Here is a 20,446-nt window from a genome sequence, read left to right as displayed (position 1 = left end):
ACGCAAGGAGCTGTTCAGTGTTGTATGGCCCAATCAGTGGTCTGTGTAACAGCAGTCCATCAGTGGATATTGCTGCACACATTGTGATGTTGGCACCCCTCTGGCCCGGGACATTCACTGTGGCTCTCTTCCCAATCACATTCCTCCCTCGTTGACGTGCTTTGGCCAAGTTGAAACCTGCCTCATCCACAAAGATGAAAATGTGGTGCGTTTGCCTGCCTTCAATCTCCATGACTCATAAGCTCATAAGCTGTTACAGTAGTAAATTTGTATAATTGTCTTTGTGTGTGTTTGGTTTTGTTCAAAAACAGATCTGTATTTTATTCTGGTCTTACCTGGACATACTGGTTCCTGAGTTGCTTGACATGTTCAGAGTTCCTCTCAAAAGGCACAGTGTACAACTGCTTCATCCTGACCTGATGTTTTTTCAGGACTCTAGAAATTGTTGTTACGCTTACACTGTGAATATTTGCGAAGGTAACGTTGTCTGCCAAGACTCTTTGTCTAATTTCAGTGAGTTTTATCCCATTGTTTCTGATGACCATATCAACAATGGCAGTTTCCTGCACATCAGTGAACATCCGTCCTCTCCCTCCTGTGTGAGGTAACCGTTGAGTCCTAGGCAGAAATGCAACAACAATTACACAAAAGCTTATTTACTTCTGAAATGTGCAAATGCCCCTGCAGAATTCAAGTTACCTGTTGGTTTGCCGGAAAACTCTAACAATAGATGCCACTGTAGAGCGTTGCAGATTTGGCTGCACTCTCTGACCAGCCTCTCTCATTGAGTGACCATGATTTACTACATGATCAATTACAGTAGCTCTGATCTCATCTGAGACTACAGCTCTTGATCTTCCTCTTATTCTTCTTCCACCACGCATACATATTCCTCGCCCCCTCCCAGCCACTCTTCTTCCTCTTTCAGCCACTTCTCCATTTCTGGCTGGGTCCATGTTTACGTCACAAAACAAACCCATTCAGCAGTTGTCTCCTTTTGTAATGGAATTGAAGGAGTAACACCTGTGTAGAGGTTCATCTACAATGGGAATCAGCTGTGGCTGGTTAAACTGCATTTTTAGATTTAAAATATGTTTCAATAAAATATTGCTGTTGAATTTTGCTGTCTTATTCAGTTTTGCATTGTGTTATTGTTTTGGCCATAAGTTTAACAGTTTTGAAAACAGTATGTAAGCACATGCAAAATGTCCTGTCCGTACAAAGATTTTTGGCAGTTGTTGTGTCTGAGTGAGAAGATAATTCATGAAATTTGAGAGATGTAGTCATTGAATGCATTTTGTGCCAAAACAATGATAACTGGTCCTCAGTTTAGCCCACATAGACTTCTGTTGTGCTCACTGTGTGAGGAGTTTTGCAAACGTGACCTAAGTATTGAGAAATGTGTCCTAGCGTCTGTAAAAAACTGTAAGTCATATTAAAAGAGTCTAACAGAAATGAATACAGTACCAAATATTATCATTATTGTTAAATAAATGTGTTTTTGTGCTCTGGATCTTTAGCTGATATTAGGCAAGTATACATGTGAGCCTTAGCAAAGTGAATCCAACTAATCAGAGTAAGTCAGCTATGGCAGAGATCCAAAAATAAGCATTTCATAAGCAAGGTTTTAAGGCAGCATAAGGCAAGTTTCAGGAACACCCAGGACAGATTTTTGCTGCCTGACTTACTGGCACATCAGTCATAAACAAAGTTATGTAACACGGCAAAGGGAAATATTTAAAAAAATAATGACAATGTGTCAGCCAGAAGAAAAAAGGTCTGTGGTCACAGAGATTATGAGATCTCTCAACAGTGAATGAAACACACTTACTAACATGACAGGTAGAGCATCGCAAGACTACTGACTATTACACTGAACTGCACACTACTGTAAAATGTTTTCTGTACAGGCAAAAAGAAGTATAAGGCAAATATGTACTCTTCTGCGTAACACATTTGTTCTGCCTGAAGCTCCACAGAGTGCATTTATGGACCACAAGTGATTGCTTGTCAGCTTTCATGAGGCATTTATGTGATGCTTGCATCATTTGTGACAAGGCGATGGAAGAGTATGCCGGTTTATTTAGAAACATCTTAAATATAAAAGAGCTTGAGGGTTATGCCTTCTTTTCTTATGACATTCAACACAGCAGCTACAACAGTGTTTTGAAGATGCTGTAAGACACGTTGATAAGTTTGCCTGAGATATTGAGTCCATTCATTATGGAGGTAGTGTTTTCAAAAACGAACAACTGGTCATGGAAAGTGACCTGAAATTAAACTTTCTGTAATTTATGCAACTAAGGATAAAGTCAGTTCAAAAGGTACAACAGAACAAAATTAGGTTCATATTGACTTGACAGCATCACACAGTTGCAGCATCACACAATTGCCTGCATATCCATGATACAAATGTCCCATTCTACCACCCAAAGGTGCTCCGTTGGATTGAGATCAGCTGACTGTAAATTGGGGCTGGTCAAGACATCAATTTGAGATCATTTGAGCTTTAGACATGGCATGGGACAGAGATGGACATTGTCTGCAACATTACTCTGTGGCATTTAAATGGGTTAGTACTAAGGACCAGCCTGAACTGTTGATTCAAGGCAGGATGGTCGATGCTTTCATGGGACTTAGACCAAACTCTGACCCTATTCTGTGAATTTCACGGTGGATTTATCAGGCCAGGCAACATCCATCCATCCATCCATCTTCTTCCGCTTTATCCGGGTCAGAGTCGCGGGGGCAGCAGCCTAAGCAGAGAAGCCCAGACCTCCCTCTCCCCAGCCACCTCCTCTAGCTTGTCCGGGGGAACACCAAGGCGTTCCCAGTCCAGCAGAGAGATATCTCTCCAGCGTGTCCTGGGTCTGCCCTGGGGCCTCCTCCCAGTGGGACATGCCCGGAACACCTCACCCAGGAAACGCCGAGGAGGCATCCTTGTCAGATGCCCGAACCACCTCAACTGGCTCCTTTCGATGTGGAGCCCCTACCTGATGGCCGAACTTCTCACCCTATCTCTAAGGGAGAGGCCAGCCACCCTTCGGAGGAAGCTTATTTCCGTCGCTTGTATCCGCGATCTCGTTCTTTCGGTCACCACCCACAGCTCGTGGCCATAGGTGAGGGTAGGGACGTAGATCGACTGGTAAATTGAGAGCTTTGCTTTTACACTCAGCTCCCTCTTCACCACCACAGACCGGTGCAGCGTCCGCATTACTGCAGCTGCAGTCCCAATCCGTCTGTCGATCTCCGGCTCCCTTCTCCCATCACTCGCGAACAAGACCCCGAGATACTTGAACTCCTCCACTTGGGGCAGGAACTCATGCCCGACCCGGAGTGGGCACTCCACCCTTTTCCGGCTGAGAACCATGGCCTCAGATTTGGAGGTGCTGATCCTCATTCCCGCAGCGTCACACTCGGCTGCGAACCGTTCCAGTGCGAGCTGGAGGCCCTCACCCGATGAAGCCAACAGAACCACATCATCCGCGAAAAGCAGAGATGAGATTCTGAGGCCACCGAAGTGAAAGCCCTCCGCCACTTGGCTGCGCCTAGAAATCCTGTCCATAAAAATTATGAACAGAACCGGTGACAAAGGGCAGCCCTGGCGGAGCCCATCAACAGGCAACATTTTTTCAAAATTTCTAATCCCATTTTGGTGACTTGTGTGAATTGTTAGCTGACATGAATGGCAGCTGAGAATCAGGATACTATTTATTATTATCATCTGCTTCAAGGTTCAGTACATTGTGCATTCACAGATGCTCTTCTACATACCTTGGTTGTAAAAAGTTATCTGAGTTACTGTTTGCTTCCTATCAGCTTTGAGCAGTTTAGCCATTCTCCTCAGACCTCTGGAACCAAGAGAACTGCCATCACGGGACATAATTTTATATGTATTTTTTTCTCTGACCATTTACTGTAAACCCTCTTTCTTTTTCTTATTTTTGTCCCTAGCTGGCGGTCTGCAGGGGAGGTCAGCCACGAAGCCAATACATCGCTGTGGGTGCTGTAACAGTCACAATGGTGTGGTGTCCCTTTAAGACACCCAAGTCGAGGGTTGATGGTGTCATCAGTTTGTGCCACTGCTCTGCTCTCTCTCTCTGTGATTGTGTGGACATGTGCTTGCACGCTAGTATATGAGGAGGGACGGATTTTATGTTTTACCTCTCCAGACACCTTTGTTTGCAACATTATGGATTGTACGAACACTGTGCGCTATGTTTGTTAAGCTGCAGCCGTTCAACCGGGCTTATATGGTTGATGAAGAGAAGGTATATTAAAGAACACACTGTGGAATTCCCAACGCCAGCGTGAGTGTGTATTCTTTTGGCTACCCTGCTAAGTGTTTTGCTGCCTCCTCTCAACCACTAAACGCAACCCGACGTTACAAAATGGCGCCCGAACATCTTCTCTTGGACCTCGGTATGCAGTATCTTCGAGCAGTTGATGATTGGTCCATAAAAAGGTACGATGCGGCAAAGTGGATGTCTGCCGTGTTTCGCGGGAACGGACCAGGCTGGCCTGGACGCGGACGTCGGGAGGATCGAAGGGTCGCGGCGGTGCATTTCCGTGGCAACGACTGGAGCCGCTCCAGCGCTGTTTGTGGACTGTGGTGCCGTTCTCTATTTGGCCTCTTCGTCGTGGCTCCATTGGATGTGCGTGGACCTGCGTTTCCTGGGCGTGGGTTCGATGCAGCTTTGCCATAGTTCCTGAATTTGTATTTTTTCTTATGTATTTCGTGTTGGTTACTGTTGTGACATGACTGCTGTTTAAGTTTTCTACAGTACTTTCTGGTACTGTTTTCACATATTATGCTTACTGTTGCTGTTTTTGAGGAATAAGAAGAAACACAATGAAAGAAAAAGGGAATTTCATTCTGTAATTGTCCTGGCTATCCTAAGTTTATTTTCTTTCTTTAACATTTATTTAAATGGACATTCACCATGTGGGACACTGTCATGTATGCCAGTTTGTCGATTTTGCACTGTACATTTCCCTGTTTTGGTTTTAACTTCTTATCCTGCTGACCATGTATGGAGGCTGGTTAAGTCTGGACTGTACCGATGCTGTAAGGGAGGAGGGTCACCTGGGTCCGGCTGAGGACAGCCTTTGTTTAACCCGGGGGGAATATGTAACAGTCACAATGGTGTGGTGTCCCTTTAAGACACCCAAGTCGAGGGTTGATGGTGTCATCAGTTTGTGCCACTGCTCTGCTCTCTCTCTCTGTGATTGTGTGGACATGTGCTTGCACGCTAGTATATGAGGAGGGACGGATTTTATGTTTTACCTCTCCAGACACCTTTGTTTGCAACATTATGGGTTGTACGAACACTGTGCGCTATGTTTGTTAAGCTGCAGCCGTTCAACCGGGCTTATATGGTTGATGAAGAGAAGGTATATTAAAGAACACACTGTGGAATTCCCAACGCCAGCGTGAGTGTGTATTCTTTTGGCTACCCTGCTAAGTGTTTTGCCGCCTCCTCTCAACCACTAAACGCAACCCGACGTTACAGTGCCTTAGGGCAACGATGCACTTCTAGGCCTTGTGATCTCTGGCCTTGAGGGTTAGACGTTGTTGTTTAAGATCATCTTCAATTTGCTTGATCCAAGTCTTCTTGGGTGCGTCATGCTTGATTCTCCAATGGGCGGGGCGCTGCTGCAGCAGAAGGCAATATGTCAGGCGATGGTTGCTCATGCCACAGATGTGGCCAAACCATTGCAGTCATTGCTTCTGGATCAGCACTTCCATCGAGTGTTGCTGGTGACATTGACTACATATCGTGCTGAGATGGGAAGGGAGGGACACTCGGAGAATCTGATGCACATGGCACATTTGGGGTGACCGTGGCGCAGGAGGTTGGGAAGCGTATCTGTAACTGGAAGGTCGCCGGTTCGATCCCCGGGCTCTCTGTCCTGGTCGTTGTGTCCTTGGGCAAGACACTTCACCTACCGCCTACTGGTGATGGCCAGAGGGGCCGATGGCGTGATATGGCAGCCTCGCTTCTGTCAGTCTGCCCCAGGGCAGCTGTGGCTACAACTGTAGCTGCCTCCACCAGTGTGTGAATGTGTGTGTGAATGAATAATGGAATTGTAAAGCACTTTGGGTGCCTTGAAAAGCGCTACATAAATCCAATCCATTATTATTATTATTTGGAAGACCTCGAGCTTGTTGAGGTTGTGCTTGAGGATGACCAAGGTCTCGGATCCATAGAGAAGAATGAGCAATACCAGTGTGCAGTACAGGCGGATTTTGGTGATGAGGGTGAGATTATCTTCTTCCAGACGCACCATCGGGGGGGGGGGGCAACCTTCTCTGTAAATCCTAGAGAAGGTTGCCACTTAAAATGGAGCATCAGAATGGAAAAGAACGGTGATTTAACTTCAGCAGAGTGTCAGCAGAATGTCTACATGCCTAAATGCATTGAGCTGCTGCCATATGATTTCCAGCACACATGATGAGTTCAGCTCTCTCCATGATAGATTTTGACTTCTTTATACAGTAAATCTATATATGTGGACCACCATATTGTACTTTCCAAATACCCCTAAGCATCAAGCATCAGTTCTTCTATTATTGGAGGAGAAAAGTGGGAAAACGGTTGTGCCTTAGAGTACACTGTGTGCTTCTAAAGCACCATGCCGGATGTTTTGAAATGATATCTCAATTCATGATATTACTCTTCAGTAAAACCCACAGCCAAGGCCCAATACAAAGGTGGAGAGGAGAAGTGCTGCTACATCGGACTGTGTTCTGGGCTACGTGCACTGCAAACCCAGGAGCAGTATAGGGATAAAAAGGTTTGAGCTGTGCAGGCAGAAAGGAAGGCACAAAGAGGAGAGTGAAGGGCTTGGGGACTTGACAGTAGGAGATCCATTTAGATTAGGCGGTTTTAATATCCTCTGAAGTTTCCAATAAATGCCAGTTGGAACCAGTGCTACACTGTTGTCATTTGATTGTCCATCACCTTTGCACATAACCTCAGATGATGCAGTTCTGAATTGCTGCCCTGACTGGCCTTGTATCACTGCCGTTATATCAACAACAAGTGATAAAGCCATCCTGCAATCTGCTGCTTTCTACACTGTGAGGCAATTTAGAGACAGTTACCCAGGTGCCTGGAATAAGCTTAGCCAGCAAGCTGCCCAGATGAAGCATTCCTGGGAAAATATGCTGAAACATAATTATTAATTTCACACTGACTATTGTTGTAAAACATGAAGAAGAGAGTTATTACTTATACAGACAGGCAGATAGAGGATATCCCCTTCACTGCATCTGCCTACTCTTTACAAAATATCTGCAAGTTCTACAACTTAAATGCTAGCTCAGAGGAAAAAAAAAAGAAAGGAAAAAATGTTTTTCCAAAACAGAGTGGCGCTTTCGAGCTAAACTGCTGTTTTCCTTTTAAATTAGTCAATAAAGAAGTCATGATTGCTCAGCACGATTTCAAAGATTTAAAGCTGTAAAACTAAGCTGGGCGAGAGAAAAGAAAAAGCAGTGAGGTCAAACTCTGTAGCTAATGAGGCGTCCAGATGGATGATACAAATTTTTGGCCTTCTGGAATTGCTTGATATACAGCAAGCCAAGGGGTTTTTTCTTCATGTTTTCTGTGTTCACGGCAGCTGTTTCACACTGGACGGCTGCGCGCTGTTCAAACATGGAGCCATGTGCTGCACTGGTAATGAAGAGAATAGAGCACGATGGCTTCTGGTACCGCTCACTAATGAATCACGGCAGTGGTGGCACAACCCACCAGCCTCCCGCCTCCTCCTCACAGTTGTCAAATGAAAAATTATTTTGCTAATGTTCTACCTATTTTTCCTTCACATTCATTACTGACTTGAATCATGAAGCACAGATTCAGAGTTTTCCCTGAGAAGTAGCCAGAAAACTTTTTGGGAGTTTTGTACAAGCTTTTCCACTCATACTATATTTTCTTTGTGTGAATTTTGCAGGCCCATACTGCAGCTGACAGCCGTCAGTTTAAAAAAAATACAAATGATAAATATGTAATAATTATTTAAGGATTGTGTTCGTGCATTTAAAATATAACGAGCTGGCTTTTGCTGGCAGTGTGTTTCCTGATAACTAAATAAAATGCTGATGAGGGATAATAAAGCACAAGCTATGTTTTACATCGACAAAAATGCAACATGGTAAATATCTCAGTTTAGTCCACAGAAAGAAAAACTTAAACCACTCTCCTCTCTTATATTATTCATGAGTTCAGATATATACAGGAATGTAAAGCAAGCAATACTTCAAAGAGTAAACACAGTTGGTCTGTTAAGTATGTGCACAATGTCTCTGTACACCACCACTGAAGCGACTGTAGTAAAGACCTGGCAGAGCTTCTAAAGAAGAAATACAGTGTCTTGATGCATTCTCAATCATCCAGGTAAATAAATCTCCAAAAGTTGATTCTGTTCATCTGGACGCAGCGTTTTGTGGGAGAAACGTTTCGTCACTCATCCAGTGACTTCTTCAGTCTCAGCTGACTGCAGGTTTCCCCAAATCTTATAAAGAGTACATTTGCATAATGACTGAAACCAGCCCACTGAAGGAACAATGGGCGGGAGGTCAGTTCCTTAATCTTAATTATGCAAATTCCCATGACCATTGATCAACAACCACTGATCAATGGCCATGAGTACCATTCACAGAGAGTTGAGGAAAGGCTGCAATCACAGTTTATAAGATTGGGGAAAACTGCAGTCAGCTGAGACTGAAGAAGTCACTTGGATGAGTGACGAAACGTTTACGCCCGGATGAACAGAATCAACTTTTGAAGAAATACAGTGTTTTGTGATACCATTGGTTCTAGACTTCAGGCATGACTGCAGAGTATTTCCACCCAAGTATTAAAAAGAATCTTTTTATTTAAAATTGTTACTTCTCCAACACATTTTGAGTCTTAGAAAATGCAGCAATATGTACAAACCAGCTGTAATTTCTAAACACTTAATGCAATACCTCTGCACTGCAATTCAAAATAGCACAACAAGCAAGGCTTCAGATCTCGAACTGGAGATCCACCAATCCATTCTAAGATCTAATGCTGATCCTTTGGTAAGTATTTATCGAATACAGAGGTAAATTAATAAGCTCTATTTCCTTTTCCTTACAGCTTTCTAAAAACTGTTAAAACAAAAAGTAATGAGAGTGAGACAAAGCATCAAAGTAACCCCAGTTAAAGTAAAAAATTATTGCAAACATACGCAGAAAAGCTGAGCCCAGGATATCAGAGGAATTATGGAAAGTTCTGGAGGACATTATTTATGCCTAATGCATCCTAACTGTAGTTTTCTTGCCAAAACTGTAGACATTGCAGACAGTTTTACAGCAGGGATTCAGTGTAATGAGGAAAAAAAGCTACTGGCTGAACATAAACCATTGTTTCCTTAATTTCTATGTGAGGTTTTATTTGTTATTTTGCTTCTTTGTTTGATTGAGGAAGATTTTCAACAGACCGGTGATAACAATGCTTTCTCACAGCTGTGTGCTAAAGTATGAAATATGGTTTCATACCTGTGAGGTATTCTGGGTCGGGCACAGGGTCTGACAGCTCCTCGTGGCATTGAGCCTCTGTTGGCACCGATGCCACCACCATGCCATCTGGGAGCTGCTGTTCGATGCCTCGGGCAAAGTTCTTCTGCCTGGTGTAAAGAGAGACAATACAGAGAGCTCCAATTAAGAGACATCAGTGCTCAGTTGCCCAGCACGGGATGAAAAGGGAAGAAAGGGAAGAAGCAGAAATTCAGGAAACAAGGACAAAGAATGATGTGAAGGAGGTAACGGCAGCTGTCATTGTCACAGTTTGTAGTATTTAATGTATAAAAAAGGCAGCGAGTGAATCAGTTGGGAAAAGTCATGTTATCACAGGTGTTTTGTTCCAAATGTTCTGCTCTACCAACATTTTAACACATGGACTGAACAAAGTATTGGGACATGCATCGTAGCTCTAATTTTAAAATGTGCAGCTCCATAATCATTCAAGGCAAACTTCATCCTTTCAGTATTTTCCAACCTCGGGCCATGATGGACCAAACATTTGCATTTATCACTTGAATTAATGTGTGTTAGTGAGAGCGTGTTCACCTGAAGCACACCTCAAACCAGGCAGATACAATCTCAGTCCTAAACTCTTAGTGAAAGTTGCTAACTGACAGATTATGGTGACTGTGTATGAATGCCATATGAAGTCAGACCGGTAATCTAGAACTGCTGCTGTTACTCAATAACACAATTAAGAGTTTTTGTGTTCTCGCTATTAATATTATATCAAATTGGGGCAGTAATCGTTTTTCACTGCAGTAATACTTTTATCCTCGTGAAATATTTTCTTTACTCTGTGTTAATCGGGTGCTGTGAACACTAAGTCACTAATTACCCTTCTGAAGTTTGATGATGATGATTAAACTACTATTGCCAGAGGGTTTGCAGTTGCATGTGATGAATAATTAACATTATATAAGCTATAAATAGCCATAGAAGTGCTTAGTGGTTTTGTTTAAGACTTCTGTGAGTTTGATGTGGAGCCATTGTGATGACTTGTGATGTTATTTGGTGCACTTTTTATCGACAGGTTTACAACGATAGCAAAGAAGGCTGGTCTGTTAGTAGGAAATAGTCGATGGAGGGTGTCAGTACATCCATCTGTAAATGTGGAGATAGATGTGTGTATGCTCACGCAGTTCCACTGCAATTTGAGATTTATACAACTTAGAGTGCACGCACATTGTGCGATAGTAGCAAAGGTTCAATAAATCCACACTGTGTAAAGTTTGATGCATGCAGACCAGGGATGGCAGACTCATTGTACATCATGCGCCACACACAGGTCACATTGATCTTAAGTGGGGTGGACAGTGTTTCTTTCTTGTAATTATAAAACAGAAAGTGCCCTTTGTTATGTGGATTGTAAACAACAGAAATTTGCATAGTGAAAACACAGGACATTACTTTGGTGTAATATGAATGGCCAAGGAGGAGCTCTTTATCAGCAGGAAAAGCTGCAAAACATATTAACACATTTAAAAAATGTATTCCCTCTTTCCCATTTCCCAAAACCCTCCAGTGGGCTTTGGAAAGACTGGAATCTTTGTCAGGTCCATTCTGACCCCCGGGACTTATGTTTGACTGCCTTTGCCTGGCTAGTGCTGTGGCAGGCAAGATGAAGGACCCAAAATGCAGGAATCAGAAACAGGAAGTAACTTAGGTGCAGCTTTATTGATGGAAAATCTTAAAAGAATAGCCATTATAAAAACAAACCAAAATCTCAAATGCAGAACTAGAACTAGACTGGGAACAGGAACCTAGAAACTAAGAAAACTCATACTAGGAAAAACCAACCGGGACACAACAAGAGAGTACGATGCAATAACAAGGAGGGGATGACAGAGGACGGAAACACACGGAGGAATAATAAGGAAACAGGAGACAGAAGGGCGACACAGCTGGGTTTAATTAGGCAGGACAAGACAAGGAAAGCAAAACTAAATACACAGACAAAGACACGGACTTTCAAAGTAAAACAGGAAACACACCGACTAAACTTACAGACACAGACTCAAACATGGTTTCACACAGCAACACGACTGACTTGGAACCAGAAGGAACCGAGAGACTAAATTTAAGAACTAGAAATCACAGAACCATGAACCAAAAGACTGGTAACGATAAATCGTGACGTAATCAAAGCTTAATAATAATACAAAAATCAAAACCCTTGGTCACCGACCCAGGACCGTGACACCTTTGATGTAGACTGAAGGTTTTATTCCTTTGCCATTTCTTTTCATTACACGTCACACTTAGCTCAGTTGTAATAACTTCAGAGGGACCTGATACAAACCAGGCTTCTGCTGCCACAATCATACATTTTCTTTGTTGTTTGAATCCCAGCCTTTGTATTGCAACTTCCATCTATTCTTGATCTGTATCAGCCAGGATATGCTCCGGCAACCCCAATAATCCTAAATTGGTAGATGGAGATCTGTTATGATTTGTTTAGATTTTTCACAAGTGCCGCTGTCGAGGTGATGGATTTGTCAGTTCATGCTGCGTTGTCATTGGTTCATTAGTGAACATGGGTCATAGCAGATGTCACATTTTGAGAATTTTGTTGCAGGCTCTCTCTGACTACAAGTCAAGAGACAGCCTTTAAAGAAGGACCTGTGAACTTCACAGTTCAAAATGATCATTTCTGTTGCAGAGGCTCAACACCAGACAATATAAACTGGGCTTCACGATTCTACACAACTGTGAAAAAGTATTAAACTCATTCATGAAACAGCAGTCCAACTTATTTTGAGCTGAAATGTGAATGATGCAAATAAAGGAGGAATATAGCTTATTAATTATTCATTTAACTCTAGTATCAGATCGGTACTCTGTATCAGCAGATACCCAAAGAGATCCCAAGGTACTGTACTGGAAATTGCAGTAGGATGAATCCTCATGCAGAAAAAGATGAAGCACACAAGGATGGCGACTAGAAGGACAACTCAAAGATAGACAAGTGTTTTTCATAACTGGCAGATTGTAAGGCAATACTTTCTGGCAGCTCGTTAGAGACAAATCAATAAATACTAATAATTATGGTAGAGTATGGGTGTGTATTGAAGAGACAGAGTCACATTAAGCATGTCATTTTTCATTATGTTTATTGTTCTGCTGCGGAGTGACTCATATTCAGTCTGAGAATTGATGTCCTCATTTGTCTGATGCCGCGAGTGACTCTTGGTTGAACTCACTCATTTTGTCCACTCCATTATTCCTTGTCTCAGTGCCAGTTAGGTTCACAACAAGGTTTTGCAGCAGAATGACTTCAATAAATCAGTGACCCGGGTCAATTAGGCATCTCAGGTTGGATGCTGAAAAAAATAAACTAAAAACATCTTTGTTTTTACTCCTGCAGGAATCCGCAGCCAGGCTGACTTGGGCAAGAAATCAGACAGTGTCTGTATTATGATTGGAGAAACTTGCCATCAAACAAAGACCTTTTATTAATCCAGCAAGCACGGACTCATTAGCAGCTAAATGTGCCACTGAGTTCGTCAGCTGGTGGTAAACTGCTGTTTGGTGCTGCGCAGGTAGTGCACACTGGGTTTACCAGAGCTTGTTGCTGGAAAAGGCTGCCTGTTGCCACGGTAAACAAGTTTAATGAGAGAGCTGACACTGAACCAAAACAGCCAAGCGTCAGACATAAAACTAACACTATGAGCCAGACGATAGTAATCGGTGTAAAGTTAAGTCGTTTAAATTACTACAGGTACTACTTATAAAATACCAATTAGCGCAAGTTTAAATGACACTATAATTCAGCTTGTGTTCAGACTGTCTAAACCACTGTAGATGTCAAACCTAATGTGTCAGTTATCGCACCTTCAGTCGCACAGGTACAGTCTGTGTGTCAGCCCTTTCACATTCCCAGGGCATCAAGTAATGTCATTTTGTCAGAGCTGGCAGTGTCACACCTCGGCACAAGATGTCCTTTAGTAGCTGTGAGTGACAAATCGGGTTATGTTATATAGAAGGACCAAGTCTGTCATTCCAACCGTGTCATTTATGAAACTGCCTGGTTTAAAAGTGTTTTTGCATGTTTGTTTCTTTGTTCTCCCCCAAATCACAATCTTTTATTTAACTGAGTGCTTTGACTAAACCTAACAAAGTTTTTAAGCTTAACCAAGTAGTTATCAGAGCTTAAACCCATCAGCAAATGGAAGTTAAAAAAACAAAAACACAAACACAAAGAAACAAACAGAGCATGAACCATGCAACTAATGCCACTGCCTCCCTGCCAGTTATTATCTGTGCAACCAATATTGCAGAGAACGTGAATGTTTCTGACAAAAGCTTCATTTTGTGAAACAACCGCTACAACTTTCATGTCCAGGGGTCTTACTTTCCTATTATATGCCACGTAGGCTTAATATTATTACCACCTGCCTAATATTGTGTTGGTCCCCCTTTTGATGTCGAAACAGTCCTGTCCCATCAAGGCATGGACTCCACTGAAGGTGTGCTGTGGTATCTGCACCAAGATCAAGTCTTGTAAGTTGCAGGCTGTGGGCTCCATGCATCGGACTTGCTTTTCCAGCACATTCCACAGATGCTCGATTGGATTGAGATCTGGGGAATATGGAGGCCAAGTCAAACCTCAAACTCGCTATTGTGCTCCTCAAATCATTCCTGAACCATTTTTGCTTTATGGCAGGTGCATTATCCTGCTGAAATGGGCCACAGGCACCAGAGTTAATACTAACATGAAAAGTGCACACCGTCAGCAATGCTTAGGTAGGTGGTACGTGCAGGACCCAAAGTTTCCTAGTAAAACACTGCACAAAGCATCACACTGCCTGTGTCGGCTGCCTTTTCCCGTAGTGTATCCTGGTTCCCCAGGTAAGTGACAGACACACACCCAGCCATTCCTATAATGTAAAACAAAACGTTATTCATCAGAGCAGGCCACCTTCTCCAGCATGGGCATCCTGACTGATCTGTGGTTATGCAGCCCCATGTGCAGCAAGCTGTGATGCTCTTTGTATTCTGACACATTTTAACTAGAACCAGCTTTCCACTTGGAGACACTCTGACCAAGTCACCTATTCATCACGCTTTGGCACTTATCAAACTCGCTCATATTCTTACACTTGCCCATTTTTCCTGCTTCTAACGCATAAACTCTGAGGACAAATGCTCCCTAATAAATCCCACCCACTAACAGATGAAGAGATAATCAGTGTTATTCACTTCACCTGTCAGTGGTCATGATGTTATGCCTGATCGGTGTAAGTGCTTAGGAATTATAATTGATGACTCGCTCTCTTTTATAGCATGCATTCAGCAAGTGGTGAAAAAAGTCAAATCGATTTGGTTTCAACTTTCAAACAGAGAGGGAAGAAAGAGTTGCTTTCACTTTCATGTCAGTGCTGGATTATGGTGTTCCTATTTATATGCAACTGTTTTCACAGTGGTTACATATGCTGGATACTTTTTATCACGTAGCACAGAGGTTTTACTAGAAACCTTAAAGCTCTTCCCCACCACTCTATGTTGTACGCATTTGTCATTTCATAGACTCACCCAGTGCACATTGGGGGGTTTTAGGCTGATTTTGCATTGCTCCTATCTTACTTACTCACATTCATTAAGTGTGGAAAGTTATTGTTACTGGTCCCAAAACTCATTCCTTCTGTCGGTCCTGAAAGTTTATTGTGAATTTGGAAAAAATGAGCGTTCAGATTTGTAACTGTCTCCTCTTGGAGTCAACACAGACTTAAATTCATTATGATCTCCTCTTTAAGGAGATTTCAGGTAACCCGGAGGCAGTTACTTCAGGCTGAATATTAGTACCCGCCCCCTGTGTTTGTGCCCAAGACAATGACTTAGAGCGGCATTAAAATGAATAATTTTGATTTATTTTTGGATTAATTCTTTTGTGCTTTTTAATGTGTGTATTTGCTTCTGTGATACTAGTCTACTCAACTACTGTATTCCTGTCTGTCTTGGCCAGGACATTCTTGAAAATGAGAGGTTTTTTAATCTAAAGACTTCATCTAAAGGGTTTTATTACCTTGGATAAATAATAAGGGTTAAATGCGAATGAATAAGTAAAAAAATAATGTTTATGATGATGTTTTCAGCTTAGAGTTAAAGGTTTGTTTAAAGGAAGCGTACGGTCAGGGAGATTTTAAACACTGCAGGTGATGATAAATGGAAACACTCTCTTACTTAACAGCACAGACATCCTGACTAACATGGTTGGTTTGCGAAGGAAAAAAGTTACGTGAGAAGCAAAGCATTTACTGTCAGAGTGCAGATATCTTCGGATGAGAGGCTCATTTGCTGCTGTTTATCTTGCTCTCAAATTTCAAATTACCACTTCCTGTATACTCCAAATATTTCCTGCTAGTAACCATATCTGACACGAAATATTAAATTAAGCAAATAAGATAGAGAGCATCTCACTTACACTAAATGGATGCTCTTCTCAGTTGCAGCCCCCTTTTACATCAAGTGTAGATATATTAAAAAGAAGGGTGTAATAGCCTCGCGCCTTTAAAAGATTCATACCAGCAGCCATTAAAAACAAAACATGAAAGGTCCTCATGGTTCATACTGGTGACAGTTCTCCCATTAATATAAACTCTGCATAATGTACCCTTTGATGCATGCGGAGATCTGGGCCTTAGTTGTCGAGGGGAAAAAAGCACAAATATTTACAGATCACAAACTGCTGCCTTCAGGAAAGCCACAGCGTGAGAATAACAGAAGCCACCGGTTTTAGCGGAAACAGTGGTAGCTGTGCGGCCATGCCGAACACCAGCATCCATGAAGCATTTTATTACAGCGGTCATTGTTTGGCTGGGGGTGCAACAGTATTAAGTCGGCTGCTGGTGCACCACTAAACTAGATGCAAGTGGAACCTTTGAAACAGTAGAATAAGAAACAATAATCAGGAGTGAAACAAATTTCTTTATTATATATCCAGTACAATGCAAACGTTTTAGGAACATCCGATGTTTAGATCTTTAACCCTGCCTGAGTCAGAGCCCTCAACTGGGGACCTGACTCAGACAAGCACAGTCTGTACTTACTGGTACTGGCATTTTAAAGAAACCTTTCAGACAAATAAAATATGTACAGGAGAGTTTTACTTTACTACAGGTTATATGCTTTATTCAGTGCTTGTAGAAGCAAAGCCTGAAATCTTAAAGAGCTACATTCAGCAACTAGAAAGTCTAGCTCTGAAACCCATCGCATAGCACTCATCATTCATTGATGTCAGCAATATGGAGATTTTCACAAAAGAATTATGATCTCCTGGACACTTAGAGCAACGGCTCTGCAAAAAGTACTTGACTACTGTGGACAAATGTACCTAGAAATAGCGTTGCTTTAAATGTATAATGAGGTCATGCTTTCTGTTTACTCCACTATATCTTATTTTTTCAAGTAAAAAAGAAGGAAAAAACTACGAATTGCCCTTTCAATCCATTAGTCCAGTAAATATGTTTAACTTGTAAGTCCTACATCCAACCATGCAATCTAAAAGTTAAATGACTCTGACAATTAAAGACATCCCCCTTCAAACTACTCTGCTTGGGTACAGTGCCTCCCTACTCCCTACCACTGCCGGCATTCCTGCACCATTTGGAACGTGCCACTGTGACTCCTTTTTACTCCAAATTTAGAAGATGAAGGGTTCAGATACGATGAGCATGACAACTGGAAGAGTTCAAGAAGATGGAATGCAAATTTTAGGAAATATAAGCGTAGCAGGGAGCACCTAAAAGGTACACTGTGTGGAAGTGAAAGCAGTGACTGAGAAACCAATCTGGTAAGTGGGGCGAACACTGAGGGATTGTTGGCATGTCCAATGTTCCCAATGCACTTTGTGTCAACCTTTTGGGAGGAATTCATGTTGTAACACCTGGTGAGTGATGGAAAAAGACAAAATAAAGATGTGGATGCTTATCAATATATGATGAGGATCATCAGCGTGTACTAAAAACTAAAACACAGCTCGTTATGCATTGCTATATTTGTAGTTTCTACAAAACTATAGCAACCAAGGCTGTGATTTTACTGACACCGAGTCAAAAGCCTGTCATTTTCTGCTGAAAGTAATTACGCGTGATTTCAGCTGTCAGTTTAACAAAACACACAAATTGGGAACGTAATGACTGAATCTCAGTTGTTTTGCTGACGACCGTGATTAGATTTTTCTCTCCCATAGATACACGTGAAGCGGGTTATGTGGTTGCTATCGCTGCATTTGTGTTTGACAATTTTCACTGTAATTTTGTTAGAGGATGGCATGTAACATTTAGCAGCCATCTGGCACTGTAAGCATGTCATTATTCATTTTCTCTCTTGAAGTTCAATGAACTCTTGCAAAACTGCCAAAACTTACTAAAGACTTTTTTTTCTTCTTCTTTAGCAGGAGCTGTGGTGAAGCAGCCACCTGTTTGATGAATTATTAAAATGTGAAATGAGACAAAACACCAGGACACTTTTGATTTACGACAACAGTTCTTTCACTTTCTTTTCTGTTTTCCTCGCAACGATCCCCCCTGACTATGTGACTCAATAAACTCGTGGCTTTCAATAAGAGACAATCAGGGCCACTAGCAACCCATTCCCAACCCACTGTCTCCATTAGTCTGCAGCGAGCATATTTCATATTTTAATTAACTGAGTCAATGAATGTATTCCTCTTGAGGGCGTCATGTCGAGGGTGTGGTACAGCAGGCACAAATGAGCCCAAAAAAATAAGAGAGGGAGTTTGAGAGAGAAAAAAAAAGATTCTGACACAAAATAGTGGGGTGAGAGAGTGATGGGCTGTCAGGTGGGAGTGTGGTCTTAATCATTGATCCCAAGCAGGCAGCAGAATGAGAACAAAGGCCACTAAAATATTCATTAAAACCTGTTCTGAGCTCGTCGTGCGAGAAAGCAATAGAGAGAGGAGTTGAGAGAGAGGAGAGGAGGACACTGTTAGGAGTAATGAGAGGAGGTTAGCTTTTTAACATCTCATTACTGGAGTCCACTGGCTCCCGCAGAGACGGGAAGATAGAGACTCTGTCACTGAGCTCTGTAATTTGAACCCAGATCATATCGCACCCCCGAGATGTCACCGTGATAGGATCTCCTTCACACAGACGCGCGTCTCACTCTGTAACCAGAATCACCGCGTGCCCCACCGGCCCTGCTGCCAATGACGATGCCATGACTGGATCTCTCCCACTAGGAAATCAAATTAAAAAAAACTTGTGTATTTGAAATGATAATGCGGAGCTTTTTGTGCAACGAGGGGAAGGGTGTATTTTCCCCTTTCCAAAAAAACATGAGAAGCATTTCAGGGCTGGTGAGCTTGAAAGATGGACCACGCTGGGCAGAGGGAATCAAACAAGCGCTGCGTGTGTGCATTTACAGTATGTGCATACCTGAACACCCAGGTTTGTGTACCAGTTAGTGTTATGTGTGTGTTATGCTGCTGGCCACCTGCTCACTGTTATTGCTGCTTCCCTTTTATCTCCCCCACTTTTTCTCTATCCTTGACGGGGCCACAGAGCAGCTCCGTTTCTCTCGCCAGCACTCGCATTTCTCCTCCAACAGCAGCCAAAATGTTGACTTGGACGGATGCTTACCGTTTTTTCTTTTTACTTTCAGTGCATGAAAGTGGAAAAGTGGGCAAAAAAAAAAGAAAAAGCAAAGAAGTGTATTGTTGACAGCGAAAAAGAATTCAGGCAGGTAAAAATGGTAGCATATATTTGGAGCGAGGAAAAAACAAACAGACGTATAAAGCCACACCGGTGGTTAAAGAATATTAAATTTTGACTTCTTCTTTCGACTGAATGAGGGAGACAGAGGCTTTGTGCCACTCCTGAGCCGTGGGGTAAGGGCCTTTTGAAGAAGTGCCAGTGAACATCACACAGAGGTTCTCATTTTCCCTCCCGTTGCCTCTGCCTCGCGTGCTCGTGTTTACTCAAGGGCAAATATGTGAGGGAATATGTGAACTCACGGGCCGCGCTGCTGTTTCGCTTGCATGTTGTAGATGCTGATGAATAAGTCAATGGCTTCCGAAGGCTGGTCGTTGCATCTTTGCACTTTTGCAGCCTCGAGTGTCTGTTAGAAATACTGTAATTGAATGTTCTGCAGTTTGAAGGGTGTCTTTGACTGCAGGTCGTTTGGGTCGTGTCAGAGAGGTGCACACTACTTGGCTCTTTGTGTCACTCTCTACAATGAGTGGAGGGTGTGGGAGTCAGCTAAAATCCACTGTTTGTGGCTTCAGAGGAGAATGACATTAGAGCAAATAAATCCACTGTACTGGCCTGTGTTTAAAAGGAAGATGGCACCCTACCTCCCCTGCTGTTCCTCCTTGGAGTAACCTTGCAATTTATTTCATGGCTCTCACAAACGACAGATTACACATTCAGATTTTTTTCATCCATCGCTCTGGTCACACTCTGTAAAATGCTGGATTCTACATCCCAGTATTAGGCTTGAAATCTGTTCCCTTCAAAATAAATAAATAACTAGATGTGCATCAGTGTCAGCAAATCTCTTATTAAACTGTGTATTAAGTAGAGAGTAATGTACCAAACATTCAGGTAAGGCTAGCAGGCCTTTTATTTTTAGCCTGAGCTGACTTTCATCGATTAAAATGACAAATATGGCTGGTTTCAGACTATATGAGCTCTAGTTAATTACCATGAAGTCCATTAGGAATGTTGCCTGGTAATGTTCTGTCTGTGTATCTGTGATTGAAAAAGGAAGAAGTAGAAGAAAAACACTGTCTGTAAGTGTCCGTGATGAGTTCCAGCTGAAAGCTGAAGCTCATGGCATCCTATGGTTTACATAAGGCAGAATTTCCTGGGTACACTTTTATTCTTATTCATTCATTCATATTTGTTGTTTCACTTTCACAAAATCGGAAGT

At 42.4% G+C, this 20,446-nt stretch overlaps 1 protein-coding gene across 7 annotated transcripts in view; it reads right to left on the bottom strand.

Moving 5' to 3' along the window:
- The window catches only part of astn1 (astrotactin 1), a 488,070-nt gene that overhangs the window by 207,866 nt on the left and 259,758 nt on the right, over nt 1-20,446 (bottom strand). For all 7 annotated transcript variants that reach the window (XM_082514225.1, XM_082514227.1, XM_082514228.1 and 4 more), the window contains one exon: nt 9,530-9,657. In XM_082514225.1, coding sequence (XP_082370351.1) covers nt 9,530-9,657 — 128 coding nt within the window. The remainder of the gene's footprint in view (nt 1-9,529; nt 9,658-20,446) is intronic.

This window comes from Aulonocara stuartgranti, assembly GCF_965226115.1.
Source record: "Aulonocara stuartgranti genome assembly, chromosome: 18".
NCBI classification, from domain to species: Eukaryota; Metazoa; Chordata; class Actinopteri; order Cichliformes; family Cichlidae; genus Aulonocara; species Aulonocara stuartgranti.
This window is presented reverse-complemented; position numbering and strand designations above follow the sequence as displayed.